Genomic DNA, 22,717 nt, shown 5'->3' with positions numbered 1-22,717 from the left:
CTGGCCTGGAACTCACTATGTAGACCAGGCTGGCCTTGAACTCACAGAGATCTGCGTGCCTCTGCCTCCTGAGTGCTGGGATTATAGGCATATGCCACCACGTCCAGCTCATATTCAGAATTTTTATGACAAGAAATATCCTATAGCTTCTGTATCTTCTATAAGAAATTACAAATTGTTGCTGTGCATCTATGATTTTTAATGTTCTATGCTGAGCCTGTAGTTGAGATAAAATGAGGTGTGAAGCACACGTATTGGTCTTTAGTTTTGCTTCTGATTAAACAGGCCAGACAAAACTATGGAAAGTTAAAGGCCAAAATTATGACATCAAAGGATTATCAAGAACAGGAATTCACCCTACTTAAAAAATGATTTTTAATTAATTAATTTTTTCATTTACTTATATCTTTGTGTGGGGGTGTGCACACATCAATTAATCCATTCATTCATTTACTTATATGTTTGTGTGGGGGTGTGCACACATTCATTCATTCATTGATTTACTTATATGTTTGTGTGGGGGTGTGCACACATCAATTAATCCATTCGTTCATTTACTTATATGTTTTTGTGGGGGTGTGCACACATTCATTCATTCATTCATTCATTCACTTATATGTTTGTGTGGGGGTGTGCACACATCAATTAATCCATTCATTCATTTACTTATATGTTTGTGTGGGGGTGTGCACACATTCATTCATTCATTTACTTATATGTTTGTGTTGGGGTGTGCACACATTAATTCATTCATTCATTTACTTATATGTTTGTGTGGGGGTGTGCACACATTAATTAATTCATTCATTTACTTATATGTTTGTGTGGGGGTGTGCACACATCAATTAATCCATTCGTTCATTCACTTATATGTTTGTGTGGGGTGTGCACACATTCATATGGGTGAATATGACAGCAAACGGCGTTCCGACCCCTAGAACAAAGTTACAGAACGTTGTGAGCTACCCAACATGGGTGCTGGGAACCAGAGTCAAGTTCCCTGCAGCAGCAGCAGCAAGTGTTCTTAACTGCACCACCTCTCCAGCCCCTTCACACTTAAGCATGAAGAAATGTAGTGTTTGGAGATGAGTGTTAACAAATATCATTTTGGTGGTTCCATATATGAAAGACTGACAAACTCTTTGGGTCTTCACTTAGCTGCATATACATAAGATTTTATCTCATATTTAAAATAAAGTGTATGATTTTCTATTTTATTTCAAATTTTGAGCTTTTAACCCATTGAAGTGTGTCTTTCTTTCCTAGCTGCTTCTGGTGGAGCCCAGGGCTTTCCCCACAACGTTTTCATTTCCGACAGAAAACAAGTGTACTAAAACTACAAAAATTAAGTGCCAACCCCCACAAATCAATATCTAGAACTGACTCAACAGTTCTCAGAAGAAATACAAACAGCCAATGAATGTTTCACAAAGCAACTAACATCTTTAGTTATCGAGTGAATGAAAATTGAAACTACTTTGAGATTCTGTCCAGCCCAGCCTGAATGAGCATCTTCAAGAAATGCTGATGTGGAGATGGGGAAAGAGGGACCTTTGCACACTGATGACAGAAATGTAAACTTGGGTAGCCACTGCGACGACTGTCAGTATGGATGTTTCCAAAATCTAAGAATAGAGCTACCATATGGTCTAGCTGCTACCCTGGTCAACCACCCAAATTCTTAATCTTTCCACAGAGATACTTGCACATGCATGTTATTGCCACAACACTCACTGAGAGGTGAAACCAGCATGATGTCCACTCACAGATGAGGAGATAAAGGCTCTGTGCTGGAGAGCTTTAGCTGTCAACCTGACATGCCTGGGTAGAGGGAGCCTCAATGGGGGAATTGCCTCCATGGGACTGGTCTTTCGTCAGGTCTGTGGGTTATTTGTTGAGTGATGTGGGGGCACCCAGCCCATTGTGGGCGGTACCACACCTGGGCAGATGGTGCCCTATTGTATAAGAAAGCAGGTTGAGCACAGGCTAGGAGAGCAAGCCACTAAGCAGCGTTCCTCCATGGCCTGTGCTCCAGGTTCCTGCCCCAGGTTGGCTTCCCTTGATGATAGACTGTGCTTATAAACCAAATAAACCCTTTCCTCCCCAAGTTGGTATTGGTCAGTGTTTTGACACAGCAATCAATGGCAAACTAGAACAGGTACATTATACCATAGAGTCTTACTCAGTCAGTGATGTAAATAGTGTGGGTGTGACTAAGCACTTTGTAATTGGATTTAAAGTCCACTTTAAGATGGAGCCCATATCTGACATTGATATCAGGCCTAGGAACATGTGGCTAGACAGGTCACAAGTCACAGAGGAGAGCCTATTGCAATTACTCTTCTGAATAGATGCAGTCTTAAAGTGGCTTCCAATGACTTATTGCTATACCCATAGATTAATGCATCTCATCTCTCACCAGAGAAGTTTCCTTCCACAGCAGATGGTGATTATCCCAGAAACCCACAACTGGCCAATGTGCAGAGAACAAGAGACTGCAGAGTGGTTATTCCTGAATCGTACACCTAGATCGAACTTCAGCCTCCACAGACTCAGGGATCATTGCAGAAGAGGGTGGGGTGTGGAACGATTTTAAGAGTCAGAGGTGGTAGATGATCACTTGGAGCCCGGGGCTTTGGACATGCAGAGCAGTAGCTGACCAAGGACCCATATCCCTGATTCCTCACAGTTTCTCCAGCTCCTCAATGAACCTGCAGCCCCTCACTATGTCCCAGCTCCTCACTGCTGTAGGTAAAGGCCAACCGTACACACCTACCATATAGCAAACCCTTTAACCTCCTCTAATGAATGACATAAAGAATAAGACTCCTCCCCGCCACCTACATCTGTCATTTGTATGACAGCTATGTCACGGGTAACTAAGACAAAGAGGAAGAGATTTTGTTTCATAAAAATTGCATAGGAATCTAGACTCGTAGAGAGTTCAACCAAGAGGCTTAAAGTTTTGCAAAGCAATCTCTATTTTTACCAACCTCCCAAACTACAATGAAGGAATAAGCCTGATGGCTGCATGTCCAAATTGTTATGCTATTCAAAATGACCTTCCAGTAAAGAAGGCTCACAGAGTGGCCTGCAGACAATGGAGAAGCTAGTGTCATACACAATCCTGGACTTCGGAAACAAACAAACGAATATTCGCTAGATCCTGGGAAAACTCTAGAGTCCTCCCCTACAAAAAAGGAGCAGCTAATATTGACTCATGTAGATTCAGATTTCCTAGAATCACCCCGGGCATGTGTGGACAGGTCAGTTTCCTGTGACCCAAAGGCATGATGCAATTCCCTATATTTCATGAATAGGCATTGATTCTGATATCTCAGCTCTTTGTACTTTTGTGTGTTTTAATCCATGTTATGCTTCTTCAACATACTTGGAATGGGAGGTTACTAAAGAGCAAAAGCATCTTGTTTCCTTTCTTCCTCTTGTTAATAACTAAGGCAGGACAGTTTCTTAGGGTCATGTAGGGGCCACAAAAGCAACACAGGTCAGAGACCTCCTGAATATAATGATGATGTCATGAGGACAGAGAACCAATCTCAATCTCCCTGTCTCAATGTGGGATTCTGCCTAGCCCTAATCTAGGCATTCCCCTTTACTCTTTTGACTGTTCATTCCTGTTATCAGTCTCATTGGAAATTCCATCAACCCTAGAACAGTGTATATATCAGTTCATGGATCTTCATTCGTACCACTACCTCTTAATCCAAGACACCCTTATCTCCTGACTTGACTGTTAGAGTAGTTCTCCAATGACCAGTCCATTACTTTCCCTGCTAAAACCTGGCAAATTTTCAGAGATTTGCTCAGAAGGGGGAATAAAATCATGTCACACTGTGGTGGATAGGACTATCCTCTGACAGATACCATCTTCCCAAGCTGTCTGGACCCACTTGCCTAGGATCATCAGAGCTAAGCTTGTTGACTGTCACACAATGCAAGGAAGGGGACAGGGATAATCAAGGGACCCTCAGCTCGGAGTCCAGCCACATCTCCTAATGTACCAGTTGTCCCTAGTTGCATGTGGTCTGGGGGAAGGGCTAAGGACTTCTAGGGTGAGGACACCTAGAGGAGGCTCTCTCGCCATTTTATACAGCTAATTGGGAAGCTACCATCCATCCGTACTTGGGTGAAGACTTCCAAGTGCAGCCTTCGGGGAGAGTGAGCACCCACTCTCTTGCAAGTAAACCATTACCCTTTGCTTTGCAAGTAAGCCCACTAAACTCACAGGTTTCCAGACTGCAAACAAAATTCGACCTCAGTTTCTTGTTGGGACCAAGGAGAAGGGGGGCCAAGTCTATGTCTCCCCCAGAAGGAATTTTGGCTACACAAAAATCACAACAAAGTCTTATGGCCTCATTGTGCCTATGGAGTCATGTCCAAATCCCTTCCCTCGTAGAGCCCTGGATGAGGGTCGTGCCTCTTTCCTGCTCATCTCCAGATCCACTTTCTCCTTCTCCAGTCCCTCTCCACCAGCATTCCGGACTGTCCCACCACAGGCCTTTATTTCAGCTATTTACGCTTCACCTGCAGCAGTTTCTCAACACCCACGCTGCTGACACTCTCCACTAGGCAATGACCAATGTTGGTGGTGTCTTGTGTGGAATACGTGGTCTCTCCCCACTAGTTGGAGAATGAGTCCCATCATACCTTACGTCATCCAAAAGTGTCTTTATACATTTTGCAGTTTCTCATGCTCACTTCAAGATTATTTCTATGCAGCACCCAACACTGGGTCTAAATTCTGAGAAACATGCTCTTAAGTGAGTCTGTCATGTGGGACCATCACAGTTACTTCAACAAATTAACACAGCCAAAGCAGCACTGGGTGACATGATCCTATGGTGTCATCAGTGAATCTGTAGCCTGATGTTGAGCATAATGCTGATCTATGACAAAACGCTACTTTCCAATGACTAGCTTCTTTTATGAGCTCAGTTCATATTCCCAGAGCAGCTCCTGGGAACATCAGATGGTTCTGTGCATTTGTAATACTACAGGTGTAAGGCAGAACAGAAAGACTGCTTGGCCTCAGAGCTTTAATCCACCCAGAGAAGATAATAAACAATCACTTGTCCTAGAGATGGTAACTCAGAGGCCAATTCCTTGGGAGGCTTCCCTCAAACGCTGCCATTAAGGAGGCCACTGCATCTCCCTACTTATTGCCCAGTACCGTACACTACATATCATACTCTTATTGGCATGCTTATTTACTGTGTCATCCACTGGGTTATAAGTTCTATGATACAGGACATGAGTGTTACACTGTTAGCATCTATAGAATGTTGGCATGGGCTTCCTGGACACCTGGCATCTATTGGTTGGCTGAAAAATATTAAGTCAAGAATGGACTAAAGCCCTCCTGTAGCTGACATTGCACAATACAATTTATAAGGATAGTCCTTCAAGATCATGTGAAAAAAAGTGTGACATTGAACACGAGGAAACAGAAAAACAAAAATGCTGCTATTTGCCCAATAATGTTATATTGGAATTTGGTCATTAAAATCAAAGAAAACCTTTGGAAGCTACCATACAAAATAAGGAATGATAAAACCAAATTCATTTAAGAAATGGAAAAAGGCCTTAAAATGTCAGGGCTAAAAATGAAGTAGAGATTATCTTTTTTACTGCTGAAAATTTTACTAACATACAATTCTTAGTTTTAAAGGAATAATCTTCAGCTGGAGAGATGGCTCAGCAGTTAAGAGCACTGGCTACTCTTACAGAGGACCAGGGCTCAGTTCCCAGCATCCACAGGGCAGCTCAGAACACTCTGTAATTCCATTTCCAGGGGATCTGATGTCCTCCATGAACACTGCAGGACACAGGTACACTTACACACAGTCAGGCAATATACTCACATACATAAAATAAAAATAATAAATATTTTTAATTATCAGAATTTTTAATGAACAATTTTACTAAAAGTAATTATAATCTTTACTAAGATTTTGTTTTGAAATGTTGTTTGCAACTCTTGTTCCATTTGAACAATCAAAGAACAATTCACAATTCATTGCTTTGTTTATAAAAATTCAATGTTGGAGTACCCCATAATCATATATGAAATGTTTTGTTTTTATGTGTCTGCTAAGCATATAATGAAAAATCATTCAGCATGATGACAGAACTAGTCCTGGGCTGTCAGCTGTCGGAGGGCTTGACTTCTGTACTGCAGGCAGCACCACCGTTATTAGCACAGAGCTCACGCATTCAGGACAAAGAGCAGTGTGGAGTTGTGGAGTAAGTAAAAACACAATCAACAAAACCTGTTATTTAACATTTAAAACTAATGTTTCTTTAAGTAACTTTCATCCAAGGACAGAGAAAAGGCAAGCCTTTCATTAACTGACTGAATGAAGAGTCATCATTTGAACTAGTTTTCAATAAAAGTTTATTTTTATTTTAAATTGTGTATGTGCGTGTGTGTGCGTGTGTGCGTGTGTATGTGTGTGCATGTGCATGAGTGTGCGTGTGTATGCATGTGTGTGCATGGGTGCGTGTGTGTGTGCATGTGTGTGTGCATGTGAGCATGTGTGTGCGTGTGTGTGTGCGTGTGAACATGTGTGTGCGTGTGTGTGCGTGTGTATGGGTGTTTGTGCATGAACATGAGAGAGACTGCAGGTGACAAAGGAGGTGGGGCATAGGATCATTTGAAGCTGGAGTTGCAAATGGCTGTGACCCACCCAACATGTATGCTGGGACCTGAACTTGGGTTCTCTGCAAGAGCAGCCAGTGCTCTCCACTGCTGAGCCATCTCTTTAGCTTGTAGCTATATGTGCATCTTCTCTTGTCTTTTGTGACAAGAAAACATGTAACTGAACTTCGATGAAATTTCTTGCATATCCTTTATTGCAATATGAATAACCATTAGAAATAGTCTTCAGTTACAATGACTGCTTAGGTAGTAAGATGGCTGGCATTGTATGGGTCCTCAGCTTTGACTACACATTTATGATTTCAACATACGGTTGCACGCTTGCTTCTAAACAGTAATAGGTGAGTTGTGGCTTGAAATTAAATATATGTACTCTCGAAAGTTTTTGATTATAAGAGCAGTTCTGGTCAGGGTGAAATAAAACACTGTCAAGACGCTCTGGCCCTTGCTGCCCCTGTTGCCCAGTTGTATATTTAGTTCCTGGGATGTTATGAATGAGATGTGTGTATTCAAATTTCTGCAGAAATCAAAATGTGTTATTGGTATTGTTTTTTTAAAAAACTATAGTTCAATAAAATACCTTTTTTAAAGATTCATTTTATTTTTATTTATACGTATATGTGTGGGTATGTGCATGTGAGTACATGTGCCCAAAGAGGCCAGAAGAGGGTGTCAGATCCCCTGAATCTATGAGTTACCATGCTGGTGCTGGGGACCAAAGTCAGGTCCTCTGCAAGAGCAGCAAGTGTTTTTAAGAGCTGAGCCATCTCTCCAGCCCTGCCTCAGAATATCTTAAAATATTACAAATTTTTATCTTTGAATGAATATTGTAATTTTAGAAACACCTCCCAAGATTATTCCATCTTTATTGTCCTTAAAAATGTAAAAAATCTGTTTTTAAAAATATCACATTATATTTGCTATATTTGGAATGTAGTCAATATTAGTCATCTCAAAACATGACATTACATGACATTTTAAAATTTTTATTTGTTTTTCAAATACATCCTGGGTTCCAAGCTTTGGACCGACAGTGAATTATGTGGTTTAGAAAGAGAAAGTCAATATAAACAGGATAAGGCTAAAACTTGTGTGTGTGTGTGTGTGTGTGTGTGTGTGTGTGTGTGTGTGTGTGTGTGTGTGTGTGTGTGTGTGTGTGTGTGTGTGTGTGTGTGTGTGTGTGTGTGTGTGTGTGTGTGTGTGTGTGTGTGTGTGTGTGTGTGTGTGTGTGTGTGTGTGTGTGTGTGTGTGTGTGTGTGTGTGTGTGTGTGTGTGTGTGTGTGTGTGTGTGTGTGTGTGTGTGTGTGTGTGTGTGTGTGTGTGTGTGTGTGTGTGTGTGTGTGTGTGTGTGTGTGTGTGTGTGTGTGTGTGTGTGTGTGTGTGTGTGTGTGTGTATAAAGGTGTGCACAGGATTCTTCATGAATTATGGTCCATCTAGAGATGCTCTCAAGATTTAAAGATTTTAGAGATTTCCCAGCCCAGTTTTACTAGCGACAGACTGCTGAGCATGATGAATAGACACAGGTAACAAGCAGCTCTGCCATAACTATAGCTTGTATTTTAGGATAGTTGGTCTTTGATTATTATCATTTTTTAAAACATCTTTTAATTGAGATAAAATGACTGTCACAAGAGTTTTGTAAGGAAGATGTTTAAAAATGATATGCAGTCAGTATTTATCTGTGATTTTTCTTAAATAAGCATAAAATGTAACCTGATTTCCCTAGGTAGTTGGAAGAATTAGGGTCACAGGAATCATCATTGTTTTGGTTACACTATTTTCCTTACTATGTTTATCATAAAGCTACAAAAAGCTTTGACTTAATTGTACTATCCAGTGATCCGAATCATGTTTTAACAAGCTTCAGAGTCTATAAGAAAACCAATGATGCTTTTGTAACTCTTTTCACTTTATAATACTAACTCCTCTCAAGCCTATCAATTTTTGATAGTGAATGGATAAAAATATTGAGGATATTCAACTTTTTTTTGTAAGGAAATCTCACATTAAACAAGATTTCCAATCATGTTTGAAGCAAGCAGTACCAAGGACTTGCTTTGTCCTAAGTAGGAAGCATGTAAAGCCTTTCACTTGGTAGACTGAGCCCTCAGCAACCAGGCCACCTGAGCTGTGCCTGCAGCCTGTTCATCATACCACCAGCTCTGCTTCTGCATCCCAGGATGGAGCAAATCACTGGGCGGCAGCTCCCACGGTCGCTGTGCTCTTACAGACAGCACCAACCGGATCCCCACAGCTTGGACTGTGACACCAGCAACCTTTCTTCAGTCTTAGGAAGTTTTAAAATATTTTTAACATACGAATGGAAGCATTGCAGCAGACCAAGTACAGAGTCAATGGAACAAGCCCAGCATAGCAAAACAGAAATATTCACTCTATTTAGAAGTGCATGTGTGCATGGGCTGTCCTTTACTTGCAGATGATTCTCCAGAAACAGTACAGACTTACGTGATCTGGGTGAATTTGCAAACGTAGCCCTCACAGGTTACTCTTAGCTACCTTTCTGAGTCTTAAACAGGTATTGGATTGTAAAAGACTAGGTTTTTTTTTTTTTTCTGTTTGTTTTTGGTCTTTTTGAGACAGGGTCTCCCTGTAGCTCCAACTGGCCTGGAACTCACTATGTAGACCAGGCTGACCCCGAACTCATAGAGATCTGCCTGCCTCTGCCTCCCAAGTGCTGGGATTAAAGATGTGCACCACCACACCTGGCTAAGACTAGGTGTTTAAAAGAACTTTCCAACTGACAAAAACATGAGCAGATAAAAAATATCAAAAATTTTGCTTTAAATGTTTTAATTTTACAAAACTCTTAAAGAGGTGGGTTTGTGGGGGATATTATGTGTGTTGGGGTTACATGTGTACACGTGGGGGGGCAGCGAGAGGAAAACCGTGGGTGTCATTCCTTGGGTCCAGTCCACTTTTGCTCAAGACTAGTCTCTTAATGACCTGGAATTAGCCATGTTGCCAGTCTGGAGATGGAACTCATGCTTACAAGACCAGCGGTTTACAGACTGAGCAATCCTTCCAACCCTCTGGACTTATAGATCTTTTTAAAAATAATTAAAAAACTACAGTCTGATTATTTCTATTCCGTCTGTTTATTTTCAAGTTGTCTAATGCCACTTAAACCAAATATCTCCTTCAAGGTACATACTTTTCTTTTATCTCAAAACTTTGCATCACCTGAGAGATTCTCTTTAATCCCAGTATTGAATCCACACAGCCTGTGTTTCATTCATGAGCTCTAAAAGGCTATTGTATTGCTCCAAGGAGTATTGCCTTGAATCCATTATGGCAGTTCTAGAGCTGTTTAGTTTTCCTGCATGACCGTTGTTCTAGAATGAGCGAAATTATGGACTTCAAAGAGAGTTGTGTTTTTATATTATCAGTTGGAGCTGGCATTTTCCTAACAGTGCATGTGTAATACTTTGTGGACCTTAAGTAGTGAAGTAGGACCTGTTGAGAAAGGCCTGCTGGGGATGTTCAGGGAAGGACAACCACAAACAAGGACAACATTCAAATGAGCCCCAACGAGGACGTGACTGGGCTTCTCTGAGGAAGCTGGCCAGAAAGCCTCCAAAATGGCCCCCTACTTGTAAGAATGACTTTGATAAAATGGACAGACTCTTGCCTAATGACTTTTAATCTTACAACCCAAAAACTGCAAAGTCACTAAACCTTGTGCTCTTGTGACCTGGGCACCTGGGTGAATTCCTGGCAATCTCCCTTTGCGGCTCCATCTTAAGTTAGTGAATGAATCTGCATTTTCATTGAAAACAGTCAAGAGAGAGGAGAATTACTCGACCTTGTGTATGAGATATTTTAGGCTTAGGGATGAAAGGCAAGATTGTCTGATGAGATAAGGGTAGAATGAAGTTTGTAGTTCCCCAAAATTGATTCTGGTGGACAGATCTGGAATAAAGGTATTGGTGAGCCTGGACCCCACAGCACATTTCCAGGAGACGTCTGGGGGAATAGATCCCTCTGAGTTCAGGCCCACTCTTAAAACTAAAGTTACTAGTCAGGCTGCTTTATTCAAGCATAGCTGTAATGTGGCATATTAATGCCATACCTACATTTATTACTATAGTGAGAGAAATACATGAGAAAGAGTCTGCATGCTGATATGTTATAATTCCATAAGTACATGTCAGCAAAACACAAGAGTTGGAGGTTGCTTCGCTGTAAACAAATGATCTGTTTGGACTAATCAAAGTCACCATGGTGACAGGTGACAGGTGACAGGTCACAGGTGAAGTGCCCCTTTGGTGACCTTCGGCATGATGGAATTTCATGTTAGAAACATTGTGTGGCACTACTTACTGGCAGCCACTGCTTCTCTCATCCTCCATAACCAGGGGACCATAGAGGATGCTTAGTCCCTGATACAGCACTGTCACTCAGTGATTCTGCTGCTGAAAACAGAGAAAGTCTCTGTAAGCTGGCCGGCGACCCGTACAGCGGAGCAGAGACGCAGAAATAGTTTCTTCAGGCATTTCCTCAGTTGACAGCATGTGTCGACTGGCTGCTGTGCAGAGCTTTGCAGTCCAACTGCTCTGCTGTGTAAAACTATCTACTGCGCTCTGTGTGTGTGTGTGTGTGTGTGCACGTGTGTGTGTGTGTGCGTGTATGTGTGTGTGTGTGTGTAGGTGATTTCTAATATACTTTAAAACTCAGGGGCTGGGGAGACATCTCAGTGGTTAAAAGCACTTGTTGTGGGGCTGGAGAGTAGGCTCAGCTGTTAAGAACACTGGTTGTTCTTGCAGAGGACCCGGGTTTGAATCCCAGCACCCACATGGAAGCTAACAACTGTCTGTAACTCCAGTCCCAGGGGATCTGACAGCCTCTTCTGACCTCCATGGGTATTGCACAACATGGGTGCACTTACCTACATGCAGGCAATACACGCATACACATAAAATAAAAGTAATAAAATACTTTTTTAAAAAAGCACTTGCTGCTCTTGCAAAGGACCTCAGGTTCCCAGCACCCCCATGGTGGCTAACAAGCATTTATAACTCCAGTTTCAGGGAATTCAATTCCCTCTTCTGTCTTCAGTGGGTATTGGATACACACTTGCTGTACATACATGGATGCAGGCAAAAACTCATACATAGGAAAATATCCCTAAAAATACTCTTTAAAACATAAATACTTCACTTTCCAAAGTGCCAGAGTATAAACTGGTTTAAGATCAAAATCAAATAAGCAAAATGTTCTAACATGAAAAACTGACTTTAGGGACTGGTGTGGTGGCTCCTCGGGTAAATGTGCTTGTTGTCAATACTGAAAATCTGACTTTGATCTCTGAATCACACATGTGGAAGGAAAGAATCAACTTCTGTGAAGTTATCCTCTGACCCCCACACAAGTGCTATGGCAGACATACCTGTGCACATGTATGTGCATGTGGCCACACACACGGAATAAATAAATGTAAACAAAGAAGTAACTTCCTGTTCTTAGAAGTTGGGGACTTTACTAACTTGCATTTTTTCTTGAAAAATGAGATTGACTTTAAACATGTGATGATTATTTATAATAATTAATCCATCAAATTGAATCTTACTTATTCTTCTAATATAAACAAAATTTGCCATTTATACTTTTTTGAATATTAATGAATATTAGTAGTTAGAAACACTTTTGTAAGCTTTTCCAGGGTGAGGGTTCTAATATTTGTTCAAAAACCTTGGAAGTAGTTTGCTGATTAGCATCCTAAATCTAGGACTGAGGAATAGGGTTTAGGACTCACTTGCTGGAGTGTTACTTCTTCCAGAAAGGGCGATTTCTATTTCTTCCCTTTCTCCCTCTCTTTCTTCCTCTCTCTTTTTCTCTCTAATTATTTACATAGCCAAGATAAATGAAGGAGGAAGTCTCACCCTATATTAAAATGCAGTTGCGGTTCTGAGGTTAGAAGGCAAGCATCCTGACATACAGTTCTATTGTAATCCATTATCTGAAATGCTCAGTCATACACCATGCAATCATTCATGAAGTTACTGTTTTCATATTTTAAAAAAACACACCATGACCCTTCCCGCCTCTGACTAGAAACAGTGGATATATGCAAGATTTCCACTTTCCTCTGCTTGCGACAAAACAGTGGCTCTACAAAGCACACACTGTTCTTCTGAGGCGGTAAGAAAACCACAATCCTGGATACCTCATAACCCTTGCGGCCAACCCCTGCCTCCCTTCAAGTCAAATTCATTTACCCCCAGGGGCAATCTCCTATCGTACCTTCTCTACCTATGAACAACGGCCAGTAATTGCACATGTCCTGCACAGTCTGCAGGCAAAGGAACCCAGAGCTGTTTTTTCTTCCCCAGTTTACTGGGAAACCTGAGTTGAACACCTAATAACCATGCACTAGAGAAGAAAGATGCACAGTGGCTTTCAAAATGCTTCTGAAAACAGCTTTTCTGAACAGAACCAGGGACAGTAATTGAACATGGGCTCTGAATATGAAGCTTGAAGAACTCAAAATTAAAGACAGAAACTTCTTTTGTTATTGCACTGTAGCTTCCTAAACTAGACCTTATGCGAGCCTGAAAGGTCAGCGCCATAAGCCTCTGCCCTCTAAGCTGTGGCTGCCTTCAGATCTGTCTGTGAAGGAAAAGGAGGGAGGGGAAAATATTTGTCCTCCAATGGAATGAGATCTTAAGGCTTGGGACAGGCAGTCAGTCCTCTCTGGCCTCCTCTCGGGGATGGCCCAGGTCAATGGAGAAAAGAGGAGCCCGGAGAATCCATCCTTCATTCACCTCAGGGGCCACAGGTTAAAATCCATCCAGAAGCTGAAGCCCCAGTGTCTCAAAAAAAAAAAATTAAATAAATAATAAAAATGGGGATGGCCGAGGTCAATGGAGAAAAGAGGAGCCCAGAGAATCCATCCTTCATTCACCTCAGGTGTCACAGGTTAAAATCCATCCAGAAACTGAAGCCCCAGTGTCTCAAAAAAATAATAATAATAAAGGAGGAGCTTGCCTGTCTTCAAGCTCTGAGGCATGTTAATTATTTAAATTTTATTCCATCAGGGACTGGAGAGATTGCTCAGCAGTTAAAAGCATTGGCTGCTTTTGCAGAGGACCCAGGTCCAATTCCCAGCACCCACATGGTGGCTAACAGATATGTGACTTCAGTTCCAGGGGATGTGATGCCCTCTTCTGATTTCTGTGGGCATAGCATATGCAGGCATACACTCATATACATAAAATAAAAATAGTAAAATATTTAAAAAATTTTTCCTCATGGATGTTGGTTACTGAATTTGTTGATGAGAGCTCCTTCATTCACTACCCATCCACAGTAATCATAGCTGGTATATTGAGCAAATGTGAAATATTTTCAGAAAAAATATTTTCGGGAATTTTCCAAGCAGGCAGATCTGAATGACATAGAGGTGAAATATCTGAAGAAACAGGTGTTTTGCCTTTTTCTAGAATTCTTAGATGGGACGGGGTCTTAAGGGATACAGTCATTTTACACAATACCCCAAGTAGTTACTTAGACATGTATTGCTATTTGTACACTAACAATCTCAGGATGTTTTAAGTTTATATTTAGCATATGTTAAAGATATGAACTATAATCTGTAATCAAATATGTTAATACTGAGAAGCAAATATCTTGACATTCTCAAAATCAAATGGCAATAAACTACAGCTGTGGGGCTGGAGCGATGACTCAGCAGTGAAGAGTGCTGGGTGCTCTTACAGAGGACTTGGGTTTGACTCCCAGCACCCATATGGTGGCTGACAACTGACCTTAACTCCAGTTCCAGGGGAATCCAATGCCCTCTTCTGCCCTCTGTGGGCATTGCAGGACATGGGTGCACTTACATACATTCAGGCAATACACTCATACACATGAAATAAAACTAATAAGTTCCCGGGCATGGTAGCACATGCCTTTAGTCCCAGCACTCAGGAGGCAGAGGCAGGCAGATCTCCGGGAGTTCAAAGTCAGCCTAGTCTACATAGGGAGTTCCAGGCCACCTGGGGCTACAGGGAGACCCTGTCTCAAAAAGATTAACAATAAATAAATAGGGGCCGGAGAGATGGCTCAGCTGTTAAGAACTTGGCTGTTCTTGCAGAAGACCTGGGTTCAAATCCCAGCACCCACATGGCAGCTAACAACTGTCTGTAACTCCAGTTCCAGAGGATCCAACAGCCTCTTCTGTCCTCTGTGAGCATTGCACAACATGGGTGCACTCACATACATGCAGGCAATACACTCATACACATTAAATAAAAATATTCAAATCTTTAAAAATAAAACAGAAAGCCATGCACTGCTTACCATGCCCCGAGAAAGGGTATTTTATAAATAACCAGAAGGATTATTTGCTTCCATGCCTACAGGTAGAAACTAAATCTTCTCTTTGCTACTACAAGTTTAAGCTTCAGTATCCTTTGAAGTCTACTTGAAGATTTATTAGTAGTAACTACTGATTCAAATAGACGCAGTGCAGAAACGCCACCCTCACTGATTTAAAACCACCTCTTACTGTGCGTGTCTTACTTATCATTTCTGGTTCCAGTCGTAGATCATGAGCCTCTCCATCTCTGATATGTAGAAGATGGAGACCAGTTTATGAGATGTGGTTTCTAACCTTGCTGTAGATACATTCTGATATTTGAAATTAATCACTGAAGTTAAATAAAAGGAGGAGAGGTGAAGATAAAATGGGGATTATTCTGTTAAAACAACAACACAAATTCTCCTCCCCTTTGTTCTGTATGGCACAAGGAGAGCTTAGGAAGAGTAATGTACCCCAGCCCCAGCTGCAAAAACTGACCTGGACAGGTCATGAAACAGAGGGGTCAAGGGAGGCCATTTCATTACTGCTAACACTGATAAGTAGCAACTTCATTTCTGAACGTTTTAAATCAAAGTAATCAAACAGGTATTACCTTTTATTTCTCCAACATTCCCTGATCCCATAGCCAGAAGTTTCTCTTTCCAGTCCTTTGAGAGCAGCTTTTCAATACTGGGGGTCTCTAAGTGAAGGAAACACACACACACACGCACCCATAAGCAAATCAACATGACTATTTACAATGGGGCTTTTAAAAGTCTATCTGTTAAAAATAAGGCCATCCCTGTCCTGGCCCTAGTTCATAATGACTTCATCAACAAACTGATAACAGGGAGAGAAAAAAGAGTTGTATTTGGTCACCTGTTGTTTCAAAATCATTAGCTTTTTCCTCTTGCAGAACAAAGCCATCCTAATTCTTTATGACAATGGGCTTGCATAAACCTGAAGCTGATTGTTTTTCAATTTGGTGAGCAAATTCATGCTATAATGGATGGATGCCTGTCAATTTCAGGGTGTTAGTCTGCAGTCAAAAAATAATTATGTTGATAAAATGCAGAGTGAAAAAAAAGGCAAAGAATTAGCTCTTAAATCTGCTACATGTAATTACATCCCTCTGTGTGTTTACAATTCCATGTGCTTCATAATATGTGTTTAACATTGTGTGGTGGTAACTGCACTGTGGCAAGATTTGCCAGTACTGTGAACATTGAAAAAAAAGTTGACATAAAAGAAGCTTTTAAAAGATTGCAAAATCAAGTGAACTGAGTAATGTCTCTAATGGAAATCTACTATTTGCTTATTTCAGATTTCTATCACACTCTTTTCAAATGCCCTGTGTTGGGACAGGATACACACATTTTTAGAGAGCAAGGTCATACATTGCAGTCTGTGATCTGTTTCCTTAGATCACCTGGTTTCTGGCATCTCCTCTAAGAAGTTAAAAAGTATAAGTAAATATAACTGCCAAGGAAACTCACAGACATTAAACTCAGTTCCAAACAATGCAGTTGTATATTCTTGTCACCGTTTAGACGGGTCCACAATTACAATGCCTTTCAATCCTAAGATTAGCACTGCATTCGGTTAGAAAAGGGACTGGCTGAACGAAAGGATGTGTCCCCTTGTGCCGCATCTAAAAGACAATTCCAGACTTAATATCTGCTTGGGAGACACACCACCTTCCCCACATTGCTGTTGATGTGTATTTGTATTTGTTTAGGTGTCTCTTATCCCCTCGGAGGAAGAGAAAGGGAGGCCATGTTAACTCATCAAAGAGACCATCTATGCTAGACCATAGTGCTATTAGAAGCTGGCTTATTTTCCTCACAGTGAAATGTCCTTTAAGGGGACTCTCATCAGCTTTGTGTGATGTCTCTACTGTTTGAAGAGGCCCCATCTTACACCCATCGACTCTCAGAGTCTTGGGGTTTTCCATAGAGTCAAGGTTACATGTGGACTGTTTCTAAGATGTCAAAAACGGTAGATATCAAAATGGTGAAAGGTATTGGCTGTTTTCTGGAACCAAGACATATACAGGTATTTAAGCATTCACCATGTTAGATTTCCCCAGGAAAGGTGCAAAAAGTATCCCTTTACCCCTTGTCACCAAACGACCACATTCATTTTTCACATTTAAGGAAAAACATCCTAATGAACTTACTTTTAAATTTCCCTAACAGGGATCTTTTACCCTCATGCCACACTTTCTCCAACGACAGCAACTATTCTCTGAGTATAGCAAGAGTGTCGCCTCCTGTCACTGGGGTTCCCATTCTCTGACACTCTAAAAGTAAGTTTAAAACACTTTTGCAATGGGCTCCCAGTGCACACTGGGAGCAAAATCATTTCTTAAACCTTATCAGAGTAGTTCAAACGAAGAGCACTGTTTCTTTATCCAGAGCTCTGCAAAATAAATGCTCAAGTTCCATGAAAACAGGGCATGCCCAGTGTGTATTTGCAGGAGAGTGCTGTCAGTCATTAAAGCTAACAAACCTTTGCAAAGCAGGAATGCAGTGATAGAAGTCCATTGTGGACTGACAATGGCCCCGAACCTCCCTGCACCCAAAGCAGACCATTTTTACTTTTAAGGCTATTGTCTGGCAGGTCCCTGGCAAAGCCTCTCCCTTGAGGCTAGATGAAAAAGTCACTGTTGCTGCATAAAGGTACAGAACCCTTCTGTTTAAGTTGCAGAATTAAAGAAACAGCAGAGAGATTTGTGGACGCTGCAGAAATACTCCTGGCCTCTTTATTAACTAGAATAAAGATACAAAGATTCTGGACAGTTGTTTTAAGTACCCGATGCTTATCATACATAATAAAAGAAAATACTTTCTTTAAGAGTAAGTGGTTTAGAAAATGTAAAATCAGAACTATATCTAACTCTGGATTGTCATCTCTGAGGATTAATAGAGATGTTGATTTTTTGCAGTGAGAAGCAGACGTTAAATTCAAATATAAGTATTGAACTACCTGGGTCTCAGAAGTGTGCTAGATGGGTCCACATCTTGCCTCTCATTTAACCCACAATAATCAATAGAAGACCTGGAGGGCATTGTATTACATCTATAGTATAGATTATAAAAAAGACACACAGAGATGAGAAACGGACAAGTCTGAGGTTTTGCAAACATGAGTAGAGGGAAGCCTTGAATGTGTATTTCTTATTGGTAATTCTCTTATACACAAAGAAATAATGACAAAGGCTCCTGTTCTGAAGGCCACATGCCAAGTCTCTTTCAATTGGTGTCACAAGTTCTCACAGAAATTCCTCAAGTCTTGATGCATCTGTTTTGCTATTTAAGAAACCAAACGATGGAGACACAGGACTCATGCAATGTGAAGTTAAATTCTTACTACTGGCTCTCACAATTTTTACTATTTTCATTGCTCACATACCAGACACACACAGACATACACAGCACATGCCAAGTCTCTTTCAATTGGTGTCACAAGTTCTCACAGAAATTCCTCAAGTCTTGATGCATCTGTTTTGCTATTTAAGAAACCAAACGATGGAGACACAGGACTCATGCAATGTGAAGTTAAATTCTTACTACTGGCTCTCACAATTTTTACTATTTTCATTGCTCACATACCAGACACACACAGACATACACAGACACACAGACACAGACACACACATACACAACCCCCCCCACACACACACCCTCATCTCACCTGCAAAAGAATTCTGGATCATAGGAAAAATAATTAATTCTGCTAGATGGATGAAGCAAAATTTTGGAAGAATAAACTGAACTTTCCAGCATTATATGTATGTATAAGGATCAACAGAAAAGGATTGAAAGGCAAGTATTTTTAGGGTTCTTGCTATCAACAGAACATAATCCAATTATATGATTTTTGCCCTGTCAAATCTGGACAATTTATTTTCTTTATTTTTTAAAGTACTTTATTTATTATTTTTATTTTATGTGTATGAATGTATTGCCTGCATGTAGGTAAGTGCCCCCATGTCGTGCAATGCCTACAGAGGACAGAAAGGCTGTCGGATCCCCTGGAACTGGAGTTATGGACAGTTGTTAGCTTGGCCATGTGGGTGCTGGGATTCAAACCCAGGACTTCTGCAAGAACAACCAGTGCTCTTAACCGCTGAGCCATCTCTCTGGCCCCAGATCTGGACAATTTAATGAAAACTTATGAATGTGCAGCAGAAATATTCAATAAAATTATTCCTTTTACTTTTGAAGTAGATGGAATATTAGCGGAGTCCAAACAGTGTGGATTCTCAACCATCTTATGAAACCAGCTATCTGAACAGTTGTTCCAGGGCTGGAACAACATGCAAGGTCTTTACCCTGATCAGCTCTAGATATGAATTTATTTGTATCGTATTTTATTTTTTAACAATATTTTATTTATTATTTGTATCTTAAGTGTAGGAGTGTGTTGCCTGCATGTATGTGAGTGCACCCGTGTCGTGCAGTGCCTGCGGAGTAGTTCAGAAGAGGAGGGTATCAGATCGCCTAGAACTGGAGTTCACAACTGTTGGCCACCATGTGGGTGCTGGGAATCGAACCCAGGTCCTTTTGGAAGAGCAGTCAATGCTCTAGTTATAACTAATGAGCCATCTAACAGTCCTCTATATGAATTCTGTCACATAAAGTGCTTCCGCAAACTGATAGCGGGCATTCTGCCACCTGACACAGTTTCAATGGGTTCCTGTTAATAGTTCCTAAAACACTAAGAAATGATCTCTAGCCACAAGGACAGTGAAGATGCATTCCACAGCCCTTAACTTCTCAGAAGACAGTGAAACTCTCACAGATTCACCATTAGGAACGTAAAAGACAGAATGGCAAAGTCCCAATGTTTACAATACACCTGTTTCCTAAAGTGTGAATTCAATACAGTGAGATTTACAATGTTGTAATTACCGCTTTACTATTTATGGAGTAAAAAAGACATAGTAATTTCCTACTCAGTATTTCATTCTCTAAATTGATATTTATTTTAAAGACACACAATTGTGTTTTATGCTGTGAGCAGGGCTGGCACTTGCTTACAATATTTCAAGCTCAGTTCTTTTGTTTTCATGTTACATTGTGCCCTGGTTATTTATTTATTTTTGAGACAGGATCTCACTATGCAGACCAGGCTGGCCTTGAACTCACAGAGATCTGTCTGCCTCTGCCACTTAAGTACTGGGATAAAAGATGTGGCCATTCCTAGCAGGAGTTTTTAAAGTTTTTTTAAAAATCTAAACACTTAGAATTTCATTGTCCCAAAGCCCTGAAGTTTCACGGCTACCCTGAAAACTGGGAGGGGGGTCCCCCTAATAAAGTAAGTGCAGGAATCAACCTTGGCTCTGGCAGGGGGATTCAGCTTACAGAATGCTGTCAGATATGACACTTTTGACGGAGTAGATATAGTTATTCTGTCCCATTCTGTTAATGAGGAAACTAAGTTTTAATGACATGCTTTGCCTAACATCAACTAGTCCAAAGCACAATAGGTAGGATATGAAAACTGGTCCTCTTCATTTGAGGCTCTGTCTCTTTAGGAGAAAACTAAATGCATACATTTCAAAGGAGAATGAAGACAAGCCAAGGTCCATTAGACATAGAAGAAGTAGCTTTCTTTGGTCGCACATGAGGATGAGTCTGCTGAGATTAATTTCACTTCTTTCTGCATCAGGAGCCTTCAACATCCTAGCTTGCTCTTCCCATCCTGTAGGTGGGGATTGCTTCTTCATGTGACTGCCTATGTCATTCCCCACAAACGAATGCCCCCTGCCCCCCAAATGTGCCAGCTCTTGTTACAGCCACATCTTGCCTCTTTAGGGCCTGTTCATTCTATCTAACTCTCAGTCTGTCTCCCCTTTGGTACCAAACCCTCTTAAGACTGACTCCCTCAGCTGGAACAATGAGACTTGGAGACTCACGCCAACACACTGTAATTCTCCAGCAAGCTTCTGTGCCAAGAATTAAACCACATTCATGCCAGTGTAGTAGCTTTAGACACACCTCAGGTTTGTGTTCTCTGTGCACATAGGGCTTTTTATTTTTGCCTTAATCTCCCTTGAGCTGCTCTGGCGTTTGCTGAGAAATTGAATGAGCAAAAACTATGTATGTAAAATATTTGACATTTTAAACAAAGTGTCGTGAGTTGGGTCATACTGAGTTCACTACTGTTTGCACTTTAATTTTGTAGCTCAAACTGAACTGTGCTATTCCTGGCCTATTTTGGTGTGCCATCATTTTGGAAGGCACAATAAAAAGGTAAATTTCAGATAGGCCAATCATCTCTTAAATCAAGATGTAAATATACATGTAGATTCTTCACAATATGTTATGAATTTCGAATGTAAAAGAAATTTCTACATCATTGAGATGAACATTTCATGAAAGAAATTTATCAGACTAGTTGAAAAAATGACTTAGGGGTTTGAAAATAACACTAAAACAACATAAGCATTTTATTGTCATGCAAATCTAATTTATACTTAACAAACTTGGAATCTTTTACTACAAGAATTAGACATTTTTAGGTGCTAATAGATTGCCAAGCTTTCAGAGAGTTATGGATTATGCAGTATTTAAATATTACCAAGGAAATCAGAGTTGGGAGATGACTGTTTTTACTTAATATAACTTAAAACTAGTCTAGATCAAACTTTTCTTTTACACAGTGAAAATGATAAATTAGAAAGTTTAAATAACTTTCCAAAGTTCACAAATCTAATTAAATATAAAAGTAGGAATTAAAGGAAGGTTTTCAGCACAGTGATCTCGTCAGTTACCACATATCTGTACTGTAAATCTGTCCCCTTAATATTTCTGATGCTGTTATTGAACCCAAGGCCTTAGGCATATTAAACACACAAATTAACACTGAGGCATATCCACACCCTACCAGAGATTCTTTTAGTTAACAGCCAAACTTTTGAAAAATGAAATTTTAATCCTGCTTTATTTACTTTATTTAGTTGTTAATCATGTGAAGGTGATACTCTTAGAATTGCTACGATTACAATCTCTGTTAGGAGTAGATCTGTAATCTACTTCTGAGGGCTCTTGTCTGGCAGTCTCTTAAAACTGAAGAACAAATGCAAGTGAGTGCAATTACAATTCAGTATGTTGCTATTTAATTATTCAGGTAAGGACAATAAGTTTATTTTTGAGAAGATTGAGGGAAACCTGAAAGTGACATCAGGAAGTGCTCCACTCGTGGATAATAACATCATGGCTAGGCGATATTGGGGGCAATTATTAAGCAATTCTGGTAAGTAATAAGGACTTACATACCTGAAAAGTCATTTGTACACTTGAAACTAGAAGTCTGTCTAGCAATCGCTCAGTTCAGCACAGCAGCTGGGCTACCCCATAAGTCGAGTTCGTCTAGGAAATGGCAAAATGTTACCCCTATCTCCAAATACTACAGAAACACACTGGGAATTCCATAGCATTGGGAATTCATCAGCCCCATCTCTACATAATTATCCTCAAGTCATTTAAGTTCTGGAAATGTTTTTCTTTCTTGCTAAAATACTTGGTTCCACTTGAAAATTCATCGAACTTACTAACAGGAAGAAAAAAGGAGGAGGAGGAGGAGGAGGAGGAAACAACCTTTGACGGAGGCAAATTTTGAAACTGTAATGTATAGTCAGCTTGAGAGATAAGTAATACCCAAGTTACTTGTGATAAGCTTAATCTTTCTTAGCTGCACCAGCTGAAAT

The 22,717-nt window shown here is 40.5% G+C and overlaps 1 protein-coding gene across 1 annotated transcript in view; it reads right to left on the bottom strand.

Moving 5' to 3' along the window:
* Sox5 (SRY-box transcription factor 5) overlaps nt 1-22,717 on the bottom strand; it is a 446,577-nt gene that overhangs the window by 231,877 nt on the left and 191,983 nt on the right. The window contains exon 5 of the mRNA XM_017798952.2: nt 15,614-15,700. Coding sequence (XP_017654441.2) covers nt 15,614-15,700 — 87 coding nt within the window. The remainder of the gene's footprint in view (nt 1-15,613; nt 15,701-22,717) is intronic.

This window comes from Nannospalax galili, unplaced genomic scaffold (genome assembly GCF_000622305.1).
Source record: "Nannospalax galili isolate Female #2095 unplaced genomic scaffold, S.galili_v1.0 scaffold917, whole genome shotgun sequence".
Classification (NCBI taxonomy): domain Eukaryota; kingdom Metazoa; phylum Chordata; class Mammalia; order Rodentia; family Spalacidae; genus Nannospalax; species Nannospalax galili.
The sequence above is the reverse complement of the archived record's forward strand: the minus strand, read 5'-3'. Positions and strand labels throughout refer to the sequence as shown.